The 19,899-nt window shown below is 40.4% G+C and overlaps 1 protein-coding gene across 2 annotated transcripts; it reads right to left on the minus strand.

Annotated features, from left to right (window-relative positions):
* Positions 1–258: 258 nt before the first annotated feature.
* LOC135502970 (uncharacterized) lies at positions 259–4,533 on the minus strand. 2 transcript variants are annotated; one of them, XM_064796201.1, is made up of 3 exons: positions 4,339–4,533; positions 3,447–3,987; positions 259–3,246 (listed from the first exon to the last, which is right to left on the minus strand). In XM_064796201.1, exons 2-3 carry the CDS (start codon positions 3,702–3,704, stop codon positions 2,248–2,250), a joined length of 1,257 nt encoding a protein of 418 aa, XP_064652271.1. In that variant the 5' UTR covers positions 3,705–3,987; positions 4,339–4,533; the 3' UTR covers positions 259–2,247. The 2 variants fall into 2 exon arrangements, with proteins under 2 accessions (XP_064652271.1, XP_064652272.1); XM_064796202.1 differs by having other exon boundaries at positions 3,447–3,996.
* Between the last annotated feature and the right edge of the window lie 15,366 nt (positions 4,534–19,899).

The raw sequence follows: 19,899 nt of genomic DNA on the forward strand, positions 1-19,899 counted from the left end.
TGCCCGATCATCCTCAAGAGTACCCTTATCATCCTCACAAGTGTGACCCGCTCTACCAAAACTAGGCGCTTGTCGCATCTGAACTTGACAGGTTGATACGGACTTGTTGTTCATTTCCCTATTGTAGACCTTTTGTGAAATCTATTACAAACTGATTTGGTTACATTTCACCAAAGGTCTACAATAGGTAAATGAACAACAAGTTCGTATCAACCTGTCAAGTTCAGATGCGACAAGCGCCTAGTTTTGGTAGAGCGGGTCACAAGTGTCCTATCATCCTCACGAGTGTCCTATCATCCTCAAGAGTGTCATATCACCTCGCGAGTACACCCTTATCATCCTCACGAGTGTCATATCACCCTCACGAGTACCCCTATCATCCTCACGAGTGTCCTATCATCCTCACAAGTGTCCTATCATACTCACGAATACCCTTATCATCATCACGAGTACCCTTAATCATCCTCACGAGTACCCATATCATACTCACGAGTGTCACTCTAACCAGTCAGGTTGACCTAGGTCTTGCTGTGAGGTTGACGGCATCGATGACACTTTGTGCTCTAATCCAATAAATCAATACACTTACAGTCATTTCTCATGAATGAATAAGTGCATCGGAAATAACAACGATGAATGACGAAACTTTGTTATGTCTATGAGTTAGTATTTAGTAGGCACGGACACTATAATTATACAATCATCTAGGTTCCGTGCTCGAGCTGAGAAAATAACTTTCTGAGCTTAATTAAGCCATTCAGATAATTCTGCGGTACTGGATAACAGCGACATGTTGCTGGTGATGTTTATCATGATGTGAAGTTCTTAATATCTTTAACAAATTCAAGTTGTTGTCAATTTGCAGCATGCCAAAATCTCTCACAGGCAACCTACTCATTAGACATATTTTTTGGGCAGGTTCATTGTTGATGTTCGGACTTAATGGTTTACTTGAATGGCAGTTTACTTGGAATCCACAAATAAGAGATCTAGATGAATCTAAAGAATAAACTACTATTCCCAATAACTCATTTGTTACCACTTTCTTTAGAATTCGGCCTGTAATTGACAGGGTCCAGGGTTGTCTCACCATCATACCATGGATGTCGCGAAGTATAAACATTTCAAGAGGTTGACCTGATTCCACAAAAAGCAGGGAAGCGTCCAATTCAAGAGCAAATTGAAAGGAAAGGTCAACGAACCCTTTCCATTGTTGGACTAAATTACAAGCGTTAATTAGCGAAAGTGTCAATATCATTTCACTTCCTTTATACCCTGTAATGATTTTGTACATGGTCAAAGAAAAAGTGCGTGAACTCTTTACTTCACAAAAAAAGGCTATCAGAGTACTGATTTGAGAGGGCATGAAAATTGCTGAAATATCTGATGCCTTCTTTAAACCAGGAATGCATTTCTCTGTGGTGGGAATTATCAGACGACCAGTGATATTGCAGGCTAAAATATTATATAACTTCATTACGCTGACTGTTTTATGTTTGATCAAATGTGGAATCCAAAATATATAATGAACATTTATGAACGTTTCAATGACAACATGGTTTGTGGTAAAGTAGGAGCAGTTATGCAATAATCTGTACGTTTTATCGCTCTGGTTTGCAATAAAGAAAAGAAGTCGTACCCAAGGCACAGGATCTTCACGATAACTAACGAATACGTGGTTGATACTGAAACTAACATGAAGCTCCTTTCTATCTATTATGATTGGTGGAATGAATTTGAATTTTCTACCCAAGTTGTACTTCAAAACAAGGCTCTCCTGAGAGTGAAAATTGAAGCTAATGAAAACATAAGTAGTAAGTTGTCGCGGATAATGCGTAACTGCAGCGGGTCAAGCAGGCTACCTACTCTGAAACATGGCTACCGTGTGAAACTGCTTACAGTGTATGAAGCATTGTCCCTCGTTCTGGCAACAGCTGCTCTGGTTAGGTAACCATAACCGCTTTGGTTGGTGAAACATATTTAAGCAGCCAAAAGCATTTCAGTTCAGTTTCATTAGAGGTTTTAGAACAGAAATTGATACCTAAATATCGGTATCACGATCGATATTGGTAAGGTTGTCTCACGTAATGCCGCTCAGATGGAGCTCTCATTTTGACAAAACCTTGGCTGCTGCCCCCGTTTAAATCTTCGTTTTAGCTCCACCACCCTAACGGTGTTTTGTGAGACAACCAATACCTTCAGTTTGGTATCAATTCCTGATCCAACTACAGGACCTCGTTATATGATTTATGAAGTTATTTTTAACTTGTACACCACAACAGAAGTGAGATATTCGTTCATTTTAGCCGCTTTGGTTGGAACTCGTAATAGATGCAACAATGACCCGTCAGATGGGTTAAACATGAAATTTGCTGTGAGGCGGTCGGACTTCTGGCGATGAGAAAAACTTGTTTTGAATTCTCTAAATGCCATTTTACCACGTCCGTCATAACCGTCGTTAATAAGCCCATGCTTCGGTTTGTACACTTCATTGAATCCAATGGCACTCGGTCCAGGTACTCCGAGTAGTATTAGACTTCCTGACCATGGGTTAAAATGCAATTCTATATTTTCGGTGCCAGGGTCAAGTTGTTTCATGTTCTTGATCAAGTAATACACAGGATCATACATATTTCTTTTCCGGTAAGAAACAATATAATATGCGCGAAGAACGCCTATCTTGTAGATGTTGCCATTGACAACAAAAGGCATCGTTTTCAAATCAACTGTCGACCCGTTTCTTAAGAGAAGCTGAAAGCTACCAGTTTGGTTGCACTCGACTGAGTCATATAATGTGGCTTTTAGGTGAGCACGTTGTTTACAAACTATTAGTACTTTTTCTTGAAACCCAATAACTGGATGTGCAATTCCAAACCGGTTGCAAGCGTCATTCTTTGGAATGGTGAATACTCCTGCACAAATACCCTTGACGATATCATAGAAATAGATAATGGATCTTTTTGTTTTTGGATTTAATAAAGATAAAGTTATATACTGATGATAGTTTCCTTCAGTATGGTAATGTTGAAGCTTCTGGTAGAATGTGCTCTTGTACTGAATATCATATGAACCGTTACCGAGTTTATAGACCATTAGACTGTAAAATGGGTTTGTTTTTGGGTATGTGATAAGTATTATTCTGCCTGATTTTTTGTCGAAATACCAAGCGCCGCGATTTCTTTGTACAATAAGCGGTGGTTTGAATGGTACCGTCTTGTCGTTGATGAACATGACGTTTCTAATATCCTATAATAGTTTTAAGCTTTCAATCGATGGTAACAAGTGAGGTCAACGACAACATTCGTGACAAAACTTGTTTTGAAGAACCAGGGCCAGAAATGTATCGCTCCTTGTCTCGGTTATACTATACAAAGCACACTTCATCCCATCTGATCGATGTCAAACCTTTATATATGATGTGTGTTTTGATGAAACTAAGCATATACCTTTTTCTGGTACATGCGGGCGCTTGCATGTCTAAACGCCTCATCCCTCTCCATACACTTTCCCTTCTTCTTACTCAGCTGACAAACACGTTTCTCATCTTCCAGCATATTGACTGTCGAACAGATTAGTTGACTGCACAGGACAGCACATGCTAGGATTGACGTAGTGTGCTGATCAGAAAAGTCTGGCAATGATAAGGCCCAGTTGAACGCAACACTTTCAAAATATACAGATGGCGTGATTCCAGTCATTTTCATTCCTGCTAATACCAGAAATAATTTGAAAAGCCTGCTCGGTCCCTTCGTTTGTGTTCTTCCAACAAGATGAGCAATGTGTGTATTGTCCTCGAAAGTTTTCCACTCCAGTGTGCCTGAACAGGAGCAGTAATTTAAAACTCATATCGTAATTCATATTAATCGTTATTGTCAACAGAGAAACTTCATCGTACTGCTTTATCCACTGCAATCTTCCATTCCATGGTTGCGAATGCTGGTTCTGTTAGCTGATTGATTCCAGTACTGAATGCGCAGATGTTCACAGCTGTGGTAGCTCAATGAAAATGTGTTGAGGATGTAAATTAGACACTCATTCAGAACAACGACAACATCGGATCCGCTGAGAGAATCAGTGATCAATGATGTGTTTTGTTCTAACAAAACCAAGGAATGACTAAGTGCAACATTAACATAACACATTTTTGACGTAGTTTGAATACCAACAGAATTTATAACGTCAATGTTGAGCTTGCCTTTGACATGATGTTCATGTTGTTTTTGGTAAGCGGTGATGCACCAGGACAAACTTATGATAAACGCTGTGCAACCACAAGAAAGTCCAAGCGTCACATCCTATCAACTCACACTTTTGATACAAATGTGGGATCTAACTTACGCCTAATCTCTGTTCCAGTCTACATAAACATGATAAATGAGTACCAGAATCTGCCATTGGCGATTTCGATTGGTCGTAAACACAAAAAAGTACATTTAGGGGCGGCTTGGAAGCATGAAAAATGGGCTTCCTGGACTTGAAAATAGATCACTAGAAAACTCTTTGTCGACGTGCGATTTCTTCAATGAGCACTGTCCCTCTTACTAAATAGGACATGCAGGAACTCAATCGTGGTTATTTTTCCCGTGTCAGAGGATGAAACAAGACCACAACAATTGACAGCCACAGACACCCTTTGATGCTTATCGATAATCAAGGCCATTATGTGTCGTTGGCTCATTCAACCGGTAATCAATGCCGTGGTGTATTGATCTTAATTGATTATTGGAAATCGACAGGCAAAAGTTTGAGTTTGTACTACTCTTCTTTTGTACATTTAGTGATCAGCTATTTTTTATAAATGCTGCCATTCGTCATGTACCAATGTATAGGTCTTTTCTACATACACGTCATCACTGCATCACTAAAAACCTGTCTAAATAATAGTGTATTAAAATGGGAGCTTGAGCTAAACCAGGCTGAAGAGACTCCCCCCCCCCCCTCTAAAAGACAGGAAGCTACAGCTTCACATTAAATCTGGTCTCCATTATAAAGGGACACTGTTCACATGATCACCTGTCAATCAGTCCTTCAGCCGCACGACATATCCTTACCTGAGAAATGTGACGGCACGAACCGGCCAGAGAGATCTGGAACATGATCTAGTTTCTCATATAGTTCCTCTGCAAACTCACTGATGAAGTTGGGTCGCTGACAAACCGCTAGTCTAAACCTTTCTTGCATGTTCAGCAAGTTCTGGAAAGATAACACCAACAACATTTTACAACTGTCTTCTCACTGTGTACACTTTGGGAGAGGACGGAAAAGCGCAACATACAAATTCGACCTATAACTTTACGACTTACGTCAGTGTCTTGAAGATGTATGTCAGACATCGCTGTCACAATTGAGGCATAATCTTACTGCAATCGATCAAGGAACAATTCGTTAGGAAGAACACAACGTATAATTATACATTCACCAATAAAATATTTGGAAATGACAGAGGCTACATCTCGTCAACCTGGGTTTGATAAAGCACTTGCTAATAATACTTACCCTTCCCGCATGATACTGTAACAGGCAAATGTTTGAATAGGGTTACTGGTCCTAATTCTTGTTGGGCGTTTATGGCAAGCCGTTCGTCCAATAATTAAGAAAACCTAGTTTTATTGAAGAAAACCTGGTTTTCTTCTTAAAAAACATAGTTTTCTTCAAGAAAACCATGTTTTCTTTCACGAAACTAGGTTCTCTTCGAAGAAGCATAGGTTGATTTAAAAAAACCTAGTTTTCTTTTAAAAAACCTGTTTTTTTAACAAGATAACTTGGTTTTTTAAATCAACCTATGCTTCTTCGAAGAAAACCTAGTTTCATGGAAGAAAACATGGTTTTCTTGAAGAAAACTACGTTATATGCAATTCTTTTTCAAAACCAAGTTTTTAATGAAAAAGACCAGGTTATTTTTCATAACCTAGTCTTTTTACCTCGTCCCTGTTTGGCCTGAGCATGGCAGGGGAGAGGTTGGATTTTGCTTACCCGGGTTAGCAACCCGGGCTACGGATTTACGCTTACTCTGCATGCGCAGTGAGCTCGTCGATGAAGGAAAGGAACAGACGTACCAAAGGCCGCACAACCCGGGTAAACTACGGTGGATCGCCAATCTCGCCCCAAAGGTCACGCGCGTGATGAGGGGACGGGGTAAAAAGACTGGGTTGTTTCGAATCCAGGTTTTCTTCTTTCGAAACTACGTTTTCTTGTTAAAAAACATGGTTTTCTTTGTTTTCTTCAACGAAACTAGGTTCTTTTGGAAGAAAACCAGGTTTTTATGATAAAAACATGGTCGTTTTAATTATTAGTCAAATGGCTGGATAAAAACATAGTTTTTTCTTTTTTCGAAACTTGGTTTTGAAGAGAAATCATGGAACCTACACTTTATGCAAAAAGAATAAGTTATTTTTTAAAAAACCTAGTTTCATGGAAGAAAACCTGGTTTTCTTCAATAAAACATAGTTTTCTTCAAGAAAACCATGTTTTCTTGAAAAAAATATAGTTTCATTGAAAAAAACTAGGTTTTCTTCCATGAAACTAGGTTTTTTAAGAAGAAAACCATGTTTTTTTCAAAAAAACTAGGTTTTCTTAATTATTGGACGAACGGCTTGCCATAGGCGTTTACCTGGATTGCCAAATATACTGAAAAAGATAATGCGTACTGTCAAAGGAAGGGCCTTAAAGCTCAAAGTTTAGAGCATTTCTACTGAATGGATGACTAGCACTGATAAGACAACCAGGGCATAATAATCATTTCAAGGCAGGTAACCAAGGTTACCAAATTCTAATATCACCTCTTTACGCGACTCCTCATCTCTCCATGGCGACTAAAGACATCACTGTTGAAAAAAGTCTCCAACCAACGTAATTTCTTCCAGTGGACCTGCAAGTAACAAAACCAGAGGCATATTTTGTGACGTCACCAAAGACGTATTTTTATGAAGATTTGTACAGCATGTACAGCACCCAGATGGATCAACGAAAATCTAAAAACTCTGAGCAAATGGGCAATGTGCTAACTTAATAAAATGATAACTTGTTCTCTCAAAACTGCATTTGTTTTTAAAAAATTCCCAAAAAATATTATTTCAAGAAAATTTAAGAAACAATGTTTTTCCAAAATTTTTCAAAAAAAATTTCGCCAAAAATAGAAGATTTGTGGTCAAAAACACATTTTTATCAGGTGTGTACCCACTTTTGGAAAACTTTTTTTTACATTGAAAAAACAAATTTCACGATTGGGTACATTGTAGCTTGGTCGCTCTAACATAACATTTAAATCCGCCCAACGTAAATTGAATGTTGGACACCCCCAACGTAATGTATGTTTGTAACATTTAGGTAAAAGTTCGGGAAACACAAATTTTATATTGCAGCTCTTCATATAATCATTTTGAAACCAAATTCTTGACAAGGTCGAATCTTGCACCTCACCATCTGCTCACTGGGTGTGACTCGTATGTCATTCGTCCATAACAGCTGGGCTGGTAACTGAGAATAAAACCTGAAATCAGAAAGTCTTTTTCATTTTTATGAAAATTTTACCCTGTTAAATCTAAGACTGGCGTTTGCAGCATTTTACTGGTCACACATTTCGAAAACAAGAAGTTATTTCTGAGAAAGTATGACTTAGATGGTTGCTCAATCAAGCCCGGCTGCTAGTAGGCCTACTATGACCTGAAAAATTACCTGAAGCATACAGGAGCAGCATACTCCGTCAACTATATGACACCAGCTGGTGTATTGCGTCTATCACCCAAGACATGGCACTTTCAGCCTCTGCTTCAGTAAACACACGTGCAGCTTCGACTTTTCTCTGCATTGAGTTCAAGCAGAGATTCTGAAAGAAATGAAAATAAAATTGTCGATTTGTTCTTGGTTTGAAAACGCATAGGAAATTCAGTTTTGAAGCTTTCAACGAGTTTCAGGTCGAAGTACAAACCTGTAACAATCTATTCTAACTAGATGATGACAGCTCCCTCTATCTTCTTTGGCTCTGTGATTATAGCACCATTCCTGTCGTCATCACCTTGGCCTGCATCTGGTATCAGACGATTGAATTGAACATTCTGATACAAGCCTCCCTGTAGGAGCCGCCACAGCCTCCGTCCTGTGCTGATAGAGAGACATAAACTGTGTGGAGTAACCAGTCATAGCACCAATCATGTCCTGATCTGATAAGATATCCTGCTCGGGGCGACTTCACATTCGAGCGCCTATGGCAAGACGTGTGTCCAATAATTAAGGAAACCTAGTTTTCAGTAAGAAAACCTGGTTTCCTTTAAAAACGTAGTTTAATGGAAGAAAACCATGTTTTATTCCACGAAATTAGGCTTTTATGGAAGAAGCATATTAGGTTTCTTATAAAACCCAGTTTTCTTGATCAAAAACCAAGTTTTTTTGCAAGAAAACTACGTTTAAAAAAAGTAAACTATGCTTCTTTAATAAAAACCTAGTTTCGTAGAAGAAAACTATAGATGTTAATTTGTTATCGAAATAAAAAAGAAAATCTCCAATGGTTGTTGCGTGATTTTAGTCACAAAATACATGCCTCGAATAGTTTAACTCCTTTAGTAGCGATTGTTAGGCTAATAAGCGCGCAGCAGAAAAGCCGAATGCTTTTCTGCGAAGCGCTACTATGGTTAACGTGCATATACGACGTATCCAATGTAAACAATGTTTCTCAAGTCCATGGATTCGTTTCAAATATGGCTTAAATTTGACTTAAAATGGCCGCCAGAAGAGATAAACGCGCGAATGAAGCAACTCGACTATTCTGAGCTCCGAGAGAGAACCACACGATTATTCTCACTGTTTTTTAATCAAACTTCAATTTCTGGGGGGTTCGGGGGGGGGTTTCCCCCCGACATATAGTGTTTTGATTTTTGAGACTTTAGTAATAATATCCAAAAGACGCTTAAAATGGATATAATCCCGAATAATCAAGCAAAAACCGGGCAGGCGTTTCGAGAAAAAACAATTTTTGTTGAGATTTCAATAAACCTTTTGAACGAATTCCACATGGGCCGTGGTGGGATCCGAAGACCCCTTAAGGAGGAATGTATGTTTTTATGGGGTACTATTGGTTTTGCAGATCTTCTGGTTTTTCTACCGAATAATCAATATTCACTAGCAGGCTTTTTATGCTCCCAGGTATGAAGAGGGTTCTATGTTCCTCAGATTCTTTGTTCATCAGTCTGGTGTTCCTCAAGAGTCAAGTGTCTTCCAGTCTCTTGGCCTGCAAAAACCCTTTCCAACCAATTTTTTATGCATCAACCATTCGGCAACATGTTGGTGGGGGAAAAACCTGATCCCTGACCCCTTGAATCGGTTGCCCAGGTCCGACCACAAGCAATTGTCTCAAGGAAGCCACCAGTACGACCTCTTGGTAGTCTTGCCAATATCATGCCAGTGAAAAGGAAGGGTAATGATGGTTGAGGGTTGCAGTAAGGGTACCATCAAAGGAGTACCTCTTCCTCGCTCTGGGTTAAACGTGTCAAAGGACTGCACCATCATGAAGGTTTGGAGGTTCCACTCAAGCGCCCCGGGGTAAGCAGCTCAGAAGGACTTATTGAGAGGCCAATAGGGGGGTTGAGGGGCATTCCCCCAATGCACTAGCTAAAACATGTCAGAAGGACGGGGGTTGGGGGGGGGGGGCTTTCTTTTCCGGCTATTAATGATGATGGAGTTGAGTTACTGCTAAAGCGATACAAGGAGAAAACTGTCTATCAAAACAAAAAATTCCCAACCAGGGGGTTTGGGGGGTTTTCCCCCCCCAACCTAAAGGCGCTGCGCGCTTACTAGGGCACTGCACTGATAATATTAAGGGAATGTTCTAAAACCCCTACAAGACAAAGAATGCCCATCACGTCATATAGCACGGGAAATTAAATAATCAATGTTGTCTCTCAAATGCTCTGTTAGGAGTTCAGAGCTTAATCAGGTATCATTTTGTTCGTCTTGGTAATATATTTACTTTGAATCAATAACAGTATCTGAGTTCAGGAAACTTTTACCCACCTTTTTGAAAAAAACTTGAGTTTTCTTAATTTCTGAAGATCCACGTTCTTAGTCTTTTTGAGTTCTTTGTTACACTGACATGTTGAAAGGTTTACAATGCAGATGTGGTGTACGGCGGTCTCACCGATAGCCTGTAGGTCTCGAGAGTTGATTGTGACACGAGGCGGTCAGCATGTGACACTGCCTAATAAAATTGTGGCACCAATCCCACACATGCATCTAGAGGACATGCTGTGACAGGAGAGGGCCAGGCCCGAGTTTCATTCATACGATGTATCACTGTCCTGTCGTCTGCCTTGTACGTCTAGTGGACATATTGTGACACCAGAGTACCTGACTGACGGTTTAATAGGTCTTCTCCTTGACAAGGTCCGTGTAGTGTCAGTGATAGAATGTGATATTTTCTGCTCCTATTAGTAATGACTCCAGGACGTTACTAGTATCACGTCATGTGGGCCTGACCAATTGTTAAGTGTTATATCTATCGATGTTGGTATACTGCAGTGACTCTGTGCTAAGGATCTTATGTCATGCCATATTTTGAAATTTCGAGATGGCCTGTCAGATGTTTGGTTAATACTAATAAAATGAAATTGTCATTTATGGCGCAAACTTTCCAGAAAAGAGTCCTGTTCAAGTGCGCCCTCTCATATGTAGTAGTTCTGTCTGTAAAGTTCAGTTTTTATCTGTCTCCTGAATGCATCGCAAGTATTGTTTCTGTTTTTACTGCTTAGGCTATTCCATATCCTAGGGGATCTTCTGGAGAAAGCTCGGCCTCCAAACTTAATAGTGTTGAACCGTGGTTCAACGAGGAGAGCCTGTGCTTCTGATTTCAGGGGCCTGGCTGGTGAATACAGTTTTAGCAGTTCTGTGAAGTATACTGGCGCACTGCCATTGATACATTTGTGGACGAGTGTTAGAATTTAAACTATATTCGTGCTCGAATAGGTAGCCAGTGAAGCTCCTTTAGTATTGGCGTAATGTGAGCGCGTCTTCGTACTCGCATTACCATTCGGCGGCACTGTTTCGGACCCCTTGTAGCTTGTGCAAGAGTTCCTCGTTGATGTTAAACAGCATAGCATTGCAATAGTCTAGCCTTGATAAGACTAACGCTTGGTCGAGTGTTCTGATGGCATCCTTCGCGAGGCAGTTTCGTGCATTTGCGATGTTGCGCAAATGGAAAGTTTCCTGAACAAACAACTGAATTGACATGAGCCATCATTGAGAGTGTCGAGTCAAAAATAACTCCCAGGTTTCATACTCGACCACTGGCAACACTATCTGTCACCCCAGCTACAGAGATTGATTCGATGCACAACGCCAATAGACGTTGCTGCGTGCCAAACAGCTAAATATCAGTTTTAACTGGATTTCCTTTGAATACGTTTTCAGTGAGCCTGTCCTGTGGACCACAGACATATATTTCAACGTGTGTGCAAACATACCGCACTTCCTCTGCCTGAGCATCTCGGATGCGACGAATTGCTGTGTATATTTGATTATCGTCAGCAAAGCCATGTCTTGCCATTGGATCTGCACTGATAAGATGCCCAAGTGGTAGCTATAGCACATGTATCAGAAAGAGGAGCGGCCCGAGAACTGAGCCATGCGCCCCACTCCGTCCACAAGAAGACTAGCAGCAGATATTGTTCCCTGTGAATAATAACGTATCGGTATCGTCCCGACAGGTATGATCTGAACAACTTGGTTATGATGATGTCTTCTCTACGTGTCTTCAGAGACGTCATGACGAGCATTCTTTAGTTGGTTGCTACACTGCCTTCTAGTACTTTGACGCCTCTATGAGATATCAAAACAAGGAAAAGAAAGCAGATTACCTGAGCGACGATCATTTGATGTCATCTTCAGGGCTGGCAGAACGGTGCTTTTGTAAGCTAAAGGACGGATGTTCGAAATTATCATCAGTGTTTGTCACCTCTGTTCGGTTGCGGGTCATTTAGAACCCAAGATGGTTTATTTTGTTACAGCCTGTATGCTGCTAGCCTTTGTGGACGCCAGTGAGACTTGTTTACAAACACGGTTTAGATTAGGCCTATGCATTTACTTACTTATGAAAGCGCAAAGGTTCATTTCTGGCAGAGTTTTCTATACTCAGCCATTCGTGTACAGAGCTCTGTGGTTTGCAGACCAGAATAACGTTTGCTCCTGTTTCTCCTTCTTGGACAATTTACTCCAAGGTTCGACGTTTGTGATTAATTCTTTTCAAGCCTAATAAAATATATAATTGAAAGAATGCTTTTCTAACTGTGTGTCGGGCTACGTGTCTCGCGGGATATTTCAAACTATGTATTGGCACAGTCGTACATAGACTCGTGCACATGTGATACAGCTATATCGTAACGTCGTTTAAAACAAGTCTCTGGCGGCCGCAAGGAAGAGCACTTTACGTGTACGTGTACTCGTACGTGTTGTCGTACTTCCTGTTAGATACATGTATATGTACTTCCTGTTTGATGTGTACTTTCTGTTTGTCATTCAAGGCCTTCGTAAACCGTGACTTTTCTTTGTCACTCACTTCCGGTACCGGACTTACACTCATCCTATTCTTCTTCGTGCCGTCATCTCTACATGTACATGACTGTGTTTCTACTGGCGGATGTGTCTTTCAGTTATAGACGGATCGAACTGTTCCTAGCATTCAATGAGCTCTGGTGTTGACAATTATAATCTGTTTATGTTTACCTAACTTGTTCCTGTTATTGTAAATAAATTGTGTTTGTGTCAAAAACAGCCTTGAAGTTTTGTTCTTGGGGAAAATATTGGGTGTTTTATGTAGCTACAGTACAACCCCCGAGGCCCTTCACACAGCTCTTCATGCTACCTACCAGACAGCCATGGATTCGTCAATGTTTCCAATTTCATTATACTTTTCAAAGCAAATCACCAATGCAATTGTTAACAGCTAAACTATTATTGATGCTCAGAAGCTCTTTAACTCAGAATTTCAGCCTGATTAATACTTTAATTATACACGTGCCACTGTATGTTACTGCATCTCCAGAACCTATTAAAACAGATCAGAAGACAGTCTGTCAGATTTTCTGATTGATAGATTGTAACACAGTATGATACACGTCTTTTAGACACCGTTTGGCCAGTGCAGCCTACGTGGGCACCCAAAGCCCGCAGCACACTAGCCGCCAACTTTGGCGACAAGAAGCGTTCAGCTGACGCCTCTCGACGCCGAAGTTGGCGGCCAGTGGATCCCGGTCAGAGCACACCTACCCAGAATCGGCGTCCAGTAGCGTCTTTCCGCAACTTTAGGCTGCCATTTTGAAATCATGTGACATCAAGACGCATACTGATTGGCCATAGCCTCGCCGCCGACGCCAATTCAGGCGGCAATCCGTAGCACACCTGGCTTCTTCTTGCGTTCAAACGCGGCGACACGCGTCAAAAATCAAACATGTTAGATATTTGGCGTTTAGTTGCGGCAAGTGGCGGCAAGTGGCGTTCGCCGACGCCGTTCGTAGCAGACTAGGGATTTTTCAGGCGTTCAGGACTCTTGCGCCAAAAAGCGCCTGTGAACGCCGAAGTTGGCGGCTAGTGTGCTACGGGTTTAAACGATTAGGAGTAATGGACACAGCGGAATGCTAGTGCCAGGTAGCAGTAGTGCAGACACCAGTCCACATCCTTCAGGTTGAACGCAGAAGAAGAAGTAGAAGACGAAGACACTGTTTGACGGGTTTTTAGAGTTAGTGACATTGTCTTCGTCGGTATGTTGGTCTCAGACAGGCAGGAAATTGAGAGGTAAAAGTAAAGTCTTAAAGGTACGGTATTATAATTGTTGAAGAAACACTATTAGTTGATGTATTACAAGTCCAGTGGAACTAACATATGTCTTCGACGTTTCATTGCAGCGCTTTGATACAATTTACTAGGGTACTTTGGTACATGTGATAGATCAGCCTTTCTGACATTCCCAATACCGCTGAAGATGTTCGACCTCCTTTAAAAAGTAGACAAATTGGAAGAAGTTATTCAATAAGTTGTACCATTTATTTAGCAGATAAATTGACATTTCAAAGACAGATTCATAAGAATCTCACAGATACAATGCAACCTAGTCCCTTTTTAGATGACATGGCTGTTATCTGTGCCAACAAAAATGCGCAATGGCATTCAATTTAAGTTACATGAAATGTAGAACTCAACATACTGTTACTTGTAAAACGTAGTGTTGTAAAACGGACACAAGGCATGATCAGATAGATAACAAGCTACAAGCTAATTATTGCCAATAGATCGAAAGGCAGTCTCATTCAAAGTACTACAATAACGCTAGACAACCATAATTAGTTAAATACATTTTTACTCCTGCCCGGCCGCCTCTAGAAAATACACAAAAACACAACGTTTTGCGAAATTGAACTTACAAGTTAAATTCTCTGCATGGATGTTCCGTGCAGGGTAAAGGGTAGACATATTATTGCTACAACCTTTTTGTAAGTAAGCCCCTATTAATATACATTTCTATCTCAAATACAGCCTTCTGTGAAAGGAAATATATATTGTTCTGGTCCGATGAATATGATATCACCCCCGGCCGCAGGGAGGATGATAACAAATCGGAGGATATTACGTCATCAGGCATAACATCAGTTTTTACGTACCGGGTAAGCTATTTTGCTTTATTTTATTTGTCAAATATGGTGCGGGGGTTAATGGTGGATATGTAATAATGATAATTTAATTCAACACCAACCATGTAACATCGAAACAGGTGATGTTCCCGACTTATAATATTCAACAATAATGTCACATAAATACCTAAAACTGACATCATCATGAAATACAGCACAAAAAAACAACTTATTTACAATACAACACAACACAACACAATTACAAAATATAACACAGTTCAGCACCGTCAACTCGATCAAACGCGTCCTCTCAAAGTCACCTGCTGTACAAAATAATGCAGGATCACTGTGAACCATTATGTTCCGCCTTGTTAAGGTGATCGACACTTTGTCTACACTCTAAAATATTGGTTTGTTTTTTTCGTCCAGGATTTGGCCAGAGATCCCGCCAGCGAATGAGGTAACGCCAGGAGATCATTATCAAGTCAACGTAAATATTGATATATAACTCAAATCATGCAGAGAGGCACGTTTACAACTTTTAACAGTACGTATTTTAAAGATTTTAATCTCGAAGAACAATTTTTACCCCTTGCCCACTCCTTTGGGGAATTCGAATGAGCAACTCAGTCGGCAGTTCGAAGTCGGACCAAATTTCTAGATTTGATCCGATTACGCATGCGCATTGAAATTACGTAATCAATGTAACCAAGCCGTAACAGAGGGATACTTATTTACACGCAAGCATGACCGGAAGCAAAATCTGACAGTTTTGTTTGAACTTCAGCCGCCTGCGATCCTGATTAGTCCGATCGCGAGCTGGAATGTTCATTGTTCGTCACCAGATCAGAGGTTTCCTGCAGACGTACTGGTGATGACAAAAAGGTTAATACCTGTTGACCCTTCTTCGTATATATACCTCAAACCCATTAATTTTCGCGCCGTTCTATTTTTGCGAATCGCGAAAATTTCTAAAGGAAACATGTAATCGTTGCAGTTTTTCCAGTCGAAAGTTTTTTTTCGCATATTATCTAGGTTATTCGCAAAATACGCGAAAATAAAACGCGCACAAAAATGGCAGTAGATGTGGTAATTCCCAAAAATTTACAATAAACTATTTTGATCATAACATAATACGATATGACCATTTAAGGGTAATATAAATCAATATACAAACATGTAGGCCAGTCTATAATATTATAAAGGCAGGAGGAAAAAGATAACTATAAAATAGTTATGTTTACTAATTCATTTTAGGAGTGTATATTACACTCTAGTAGATGCCCGGCACACTCATTTAAACTGAACGATGGTGTCATATCATGCATGTTTCCTATTTATCCAACGACGCATGATTATTTGTGGATAAAGACAATTAACAAGCGAACCAAAGTAGTTTAATTGAAAAATATATACACCATCCATATGCAGGAATTGCGTTCCGTATCGGCGCATATCCGGATGGACGCGGTTCGGTCAACTTGGAAATCAAAATTTCGTAAGGCAACTGTAGTGATGCATATTATTAGGAAAACGACCCATCAAATAGCTCCTTACTGAGAAGAAAGCAGCATGACCCCCTCCCCCTTGGGTTATATATATGTGAATTCTTGCCATATACAACTACTGAACGACCATTAAATGTATTGTATGAACACATTTAAAACTATGGCCTGTCGCGGCTTGTTTTTATTTTAGTTAAGACGAGAAAAACTTACCGCTAGAACCCTTTTTAGTCACATGCCTAAACACTATTTTATAAACTTGTTACTTGAAATTCATAGTATTTACTGCGCAATCAGCATGCAAAATAAGCATGATACTTTTACTTTATAGTATATACTACCAATAGTAGAAGCACCAAGTGTGTATTCGTCTGGTGTTTACTCAAAGAGTAGTAAATATTTCAATCAACATTGCATAGAATGAAGAAAATCCACGGTACATCTCAGAGTAAATACTTTAAATCCTAAGGTATCCAGGCCAACTTTGGAAGTCAAGCACAAATGACATACTTCTCTGAATGGCAGCATATAAGAAAGTTTGAGGACGAGGACGAGTAATTAGAAATATCATGTCCAAATACCAACATCCTGTCTAGTAAATCAAATCTGAATCATGGTTTGATGAAGAAAACGCTCTTGGATCTCCGGGGAATAAAATGATCAGATGCCACATATTTCAAGTAAATGTATAGCGCATTCACCAGTTTTTTCATTGCTACAACATGTATGACAGAAATGACAAAAGGGGCATCATAAGTAAGCTTATCATAACCCCTGTCAAGGCTTCTACCACTAGTGTCCAGTGTCAAATCGTCAGTGCCAATCAGATTGCTGGGTTAGGGGGTTAGGGTTAGATTTAAGGTTAGGGTTAGGTTTAGGGTAACGGTTAGGGTTAGACATATATTAGTGTATACAATACAATGCAATACACGTCTGTCGATTTGGTAGGCGACGGACCTCCCACTGATGATAAATAAGCTGACATCACGTACAGTTGTGAACAAAAATCCAAGACTAATATAGGTCGATGATTTGATTGAGCGCCTCTTACACACCTATAGCTACTTGGCACAATTTCTCATAATTGTGACCCGTCATCACAGCAAAAGTGGGCGCATGTCGCTCTGAGCTTGGCAGGTTGAGACGGACTGTTTGTTCATTTCTCTGTTTTCTGACTTTTGTGAAATATGAGCTCATCAATTTCTGCAATTATCTCCTGGTGTCATTAAGACTCATCTTCTGTGTGACATGCGCCTGGTTTTGCTGTGACGGGTCACAATACATGTTATATTACATACTATTTATGACGAGTGTTCCTGTGTAGAAGTGGAAAATCTATCTCTAGAAAAAGTGTCTGACAATACTGTACCGTCTATAGAGTCTATGAACGTCAATAGCTCAGAGAACGAAGCGCATAATATAATCCTGTTTGATCCCCGGAATTTCTTCCTTATGACATTTCGAACTTTCACACCGGGTCATTTATGATACAACAGTGGTGTCTAATAATGATATACATGTAGTGATATACGCCGCTGGCACAAACACAATGGCGTTACGTATTTCGTTTAACTTGAGTTCCCCGATTTGAAGAACTCGTAACATCTCATCCGAACACTCAAGTTAAAAAAAATATTCAAAATACTTCTTTGCCAGAAGCGGAGAAAGTATGAACAAAGAAAGAGCCATATAAGCAGCGAAATACATACAGATTTTCTTTATTTTTTTTATTTTTTCTTCTTCATAAACTGCAATTTAACATCCCCACCAACATACACACAGAGCATCATTTCATGCATAAGAGTTGATTATTAAATATTTACAACATCTAGGCTACATACAATTTGAATATTTTACATCCATTTATCTTCATCCATCTACAGCAGTCCCGGGTCAGACTGATCATGATCTAACAAAGTTATTTGTTTTACCAAAAGCTGAGTAGTGAGAGGTTGTATATATTCACAACATCTTGTTTTGAATATTTTACATCTACAGGAGTCCCAGGTCACACTGATCAAACAAAGTTTTTTTTGTCATCAAAAGCTTAGTCCTCCTTCCCGTAGAACTTATCATTGGACGCGTCCAGATGGTAAATACACTCCCGTCTCCGCATTTTGACTTTCAAACCTCATGAATAGGTCACCCTTCAGATGCATTGCACCCTTCGAGATCGAAGCGCCCCATTAGAATATGCCGCAAGCATCATATTCTCAACATTACCTGAGCACGAATTTTTATTGGTTGTTATTCTACCGATGGAGGAGAAACCATGAGTTTTCTATAGCGTCCACACTGTGATCGGCAATTGGCGTTATATCATTTAGTACATGCTTCTGCTATAGCCGTGACGAATTGACAGAGAAAGGTTAATCAAGAGGTTCCGAGACCTCTACACTGGCCTCAGTCCCAAGTCGCTCACCAACCGGCCCTATTGCCGTGACGGATTGACAAAGAAAGGTAAATCAAGATGCTCCGCGACCTTACACTGATCTCAGACCCGGACAGCTCATCAACAGGCCCAATATCCGTGACGGATTTGCCAAGAAAGGTCAATCAAGAGGCTCCGAGACCTCTACACTAGCCTCAGACCCAGTCAGCTCATCAACAGACCCTATACCCGTGACGGATTGACAAAGAAAGCTCAATCAAGAGGCTCCGAGACCTCTACACTAGCCTCAGACCAAGTCAGCTCATCAACATACCCTATAGCCGTGACGGATTGACAAAGAAAGCTCAATCAAAAGGCTCAGGTACCTTACACTGGTCTCATGCCCAGACCGCTCATCAACAGGCCCTATAGCCATGACGGATTGACAAAGAAAGGTCCAAGAGGCTACGAGACCTTCAACTGACCACAGGCCCTGACCGCTCATCAATGTAAAGTTGTTGCCTCAACATGCGTAAGATTCTCTTCTGTATTCAACTCTTCGGAATTTTCTGTTGATCCTGTGTGTTCTACTATAGCCTCTCCATAACCTTGTCTCTCTTTTGCCAGCGGTCTTACATCTTCACCTGAAATCTGTCTCTTCTTCAAATGAGAAATTGCTCCTTGTGGGCTGACAGTACATCTACTAAGAATGTTTGTGTCAAGTTCAATCAAATCTGAGCCCATCGATCGTCAGCCTCAGGTTGATTGTTCAATCATACTCGATCTATGACTATGAGCTTGCCCCACTGCTCTCTCTCTCTTATGATTAGACATACTGTTGCAACAGATATAAAGGTCGGAAATATGGCATTGGGTCTTTCGGCTCTGAATCGGCCCAATGTCTATCACCCGAATTCCATTTTCTCAGCTCTAGTACATAGCTTCGTTTCCTTCTTTCAAACACTGCCTTGGTCCGATAATACTTCAAAAGCGATTTCCCCTCTTCGTCAGAGTCGTTGTCCTTTACTGATGCGAAATCCCTCTCGTACAGCGATCTCACATGATTCGACATGATCCGGGAAACTGTGAGGCTCTCTTTCGGACTCAACTTGGATCCTTCCAAAATATTCACACCTGGATTAAAGAACATAGGAAGATGCTCAGCCTCGAGACATTTCTCCAAATGTTCATACACCATCAGTACCATTTTTCCGAGGGACATGTTCGAATACTGGAACAGCTGGACTAGATGCAAGAACACAGATTTCAATCGATAGCTTGTAATATACTCACCTACCGGCTTAACATCCCCTTTTTCATTCTTGACTTTAAACCCGCACACCTCAGGTTTTCTCAAACACTTTGCCGTTATATACACGTTCTTGACACGTGCATCCAAGGTCTGTAGGTGTTT

The sequence above is a fragment of the Lineus longissimus genome, chromosome 19 (assembly GCF_910592395.1).
Source record: "Lineus longissimus chromosome 19, tnLinLong1.2, whole genome shotgun sequence".
NCBI classification, from domain to species: Eukaryota; Metazoa; Nemertea; class Pilidiophora; order Heteronemertea; family Lineidae; genus Lineus; species Lineus longissimus.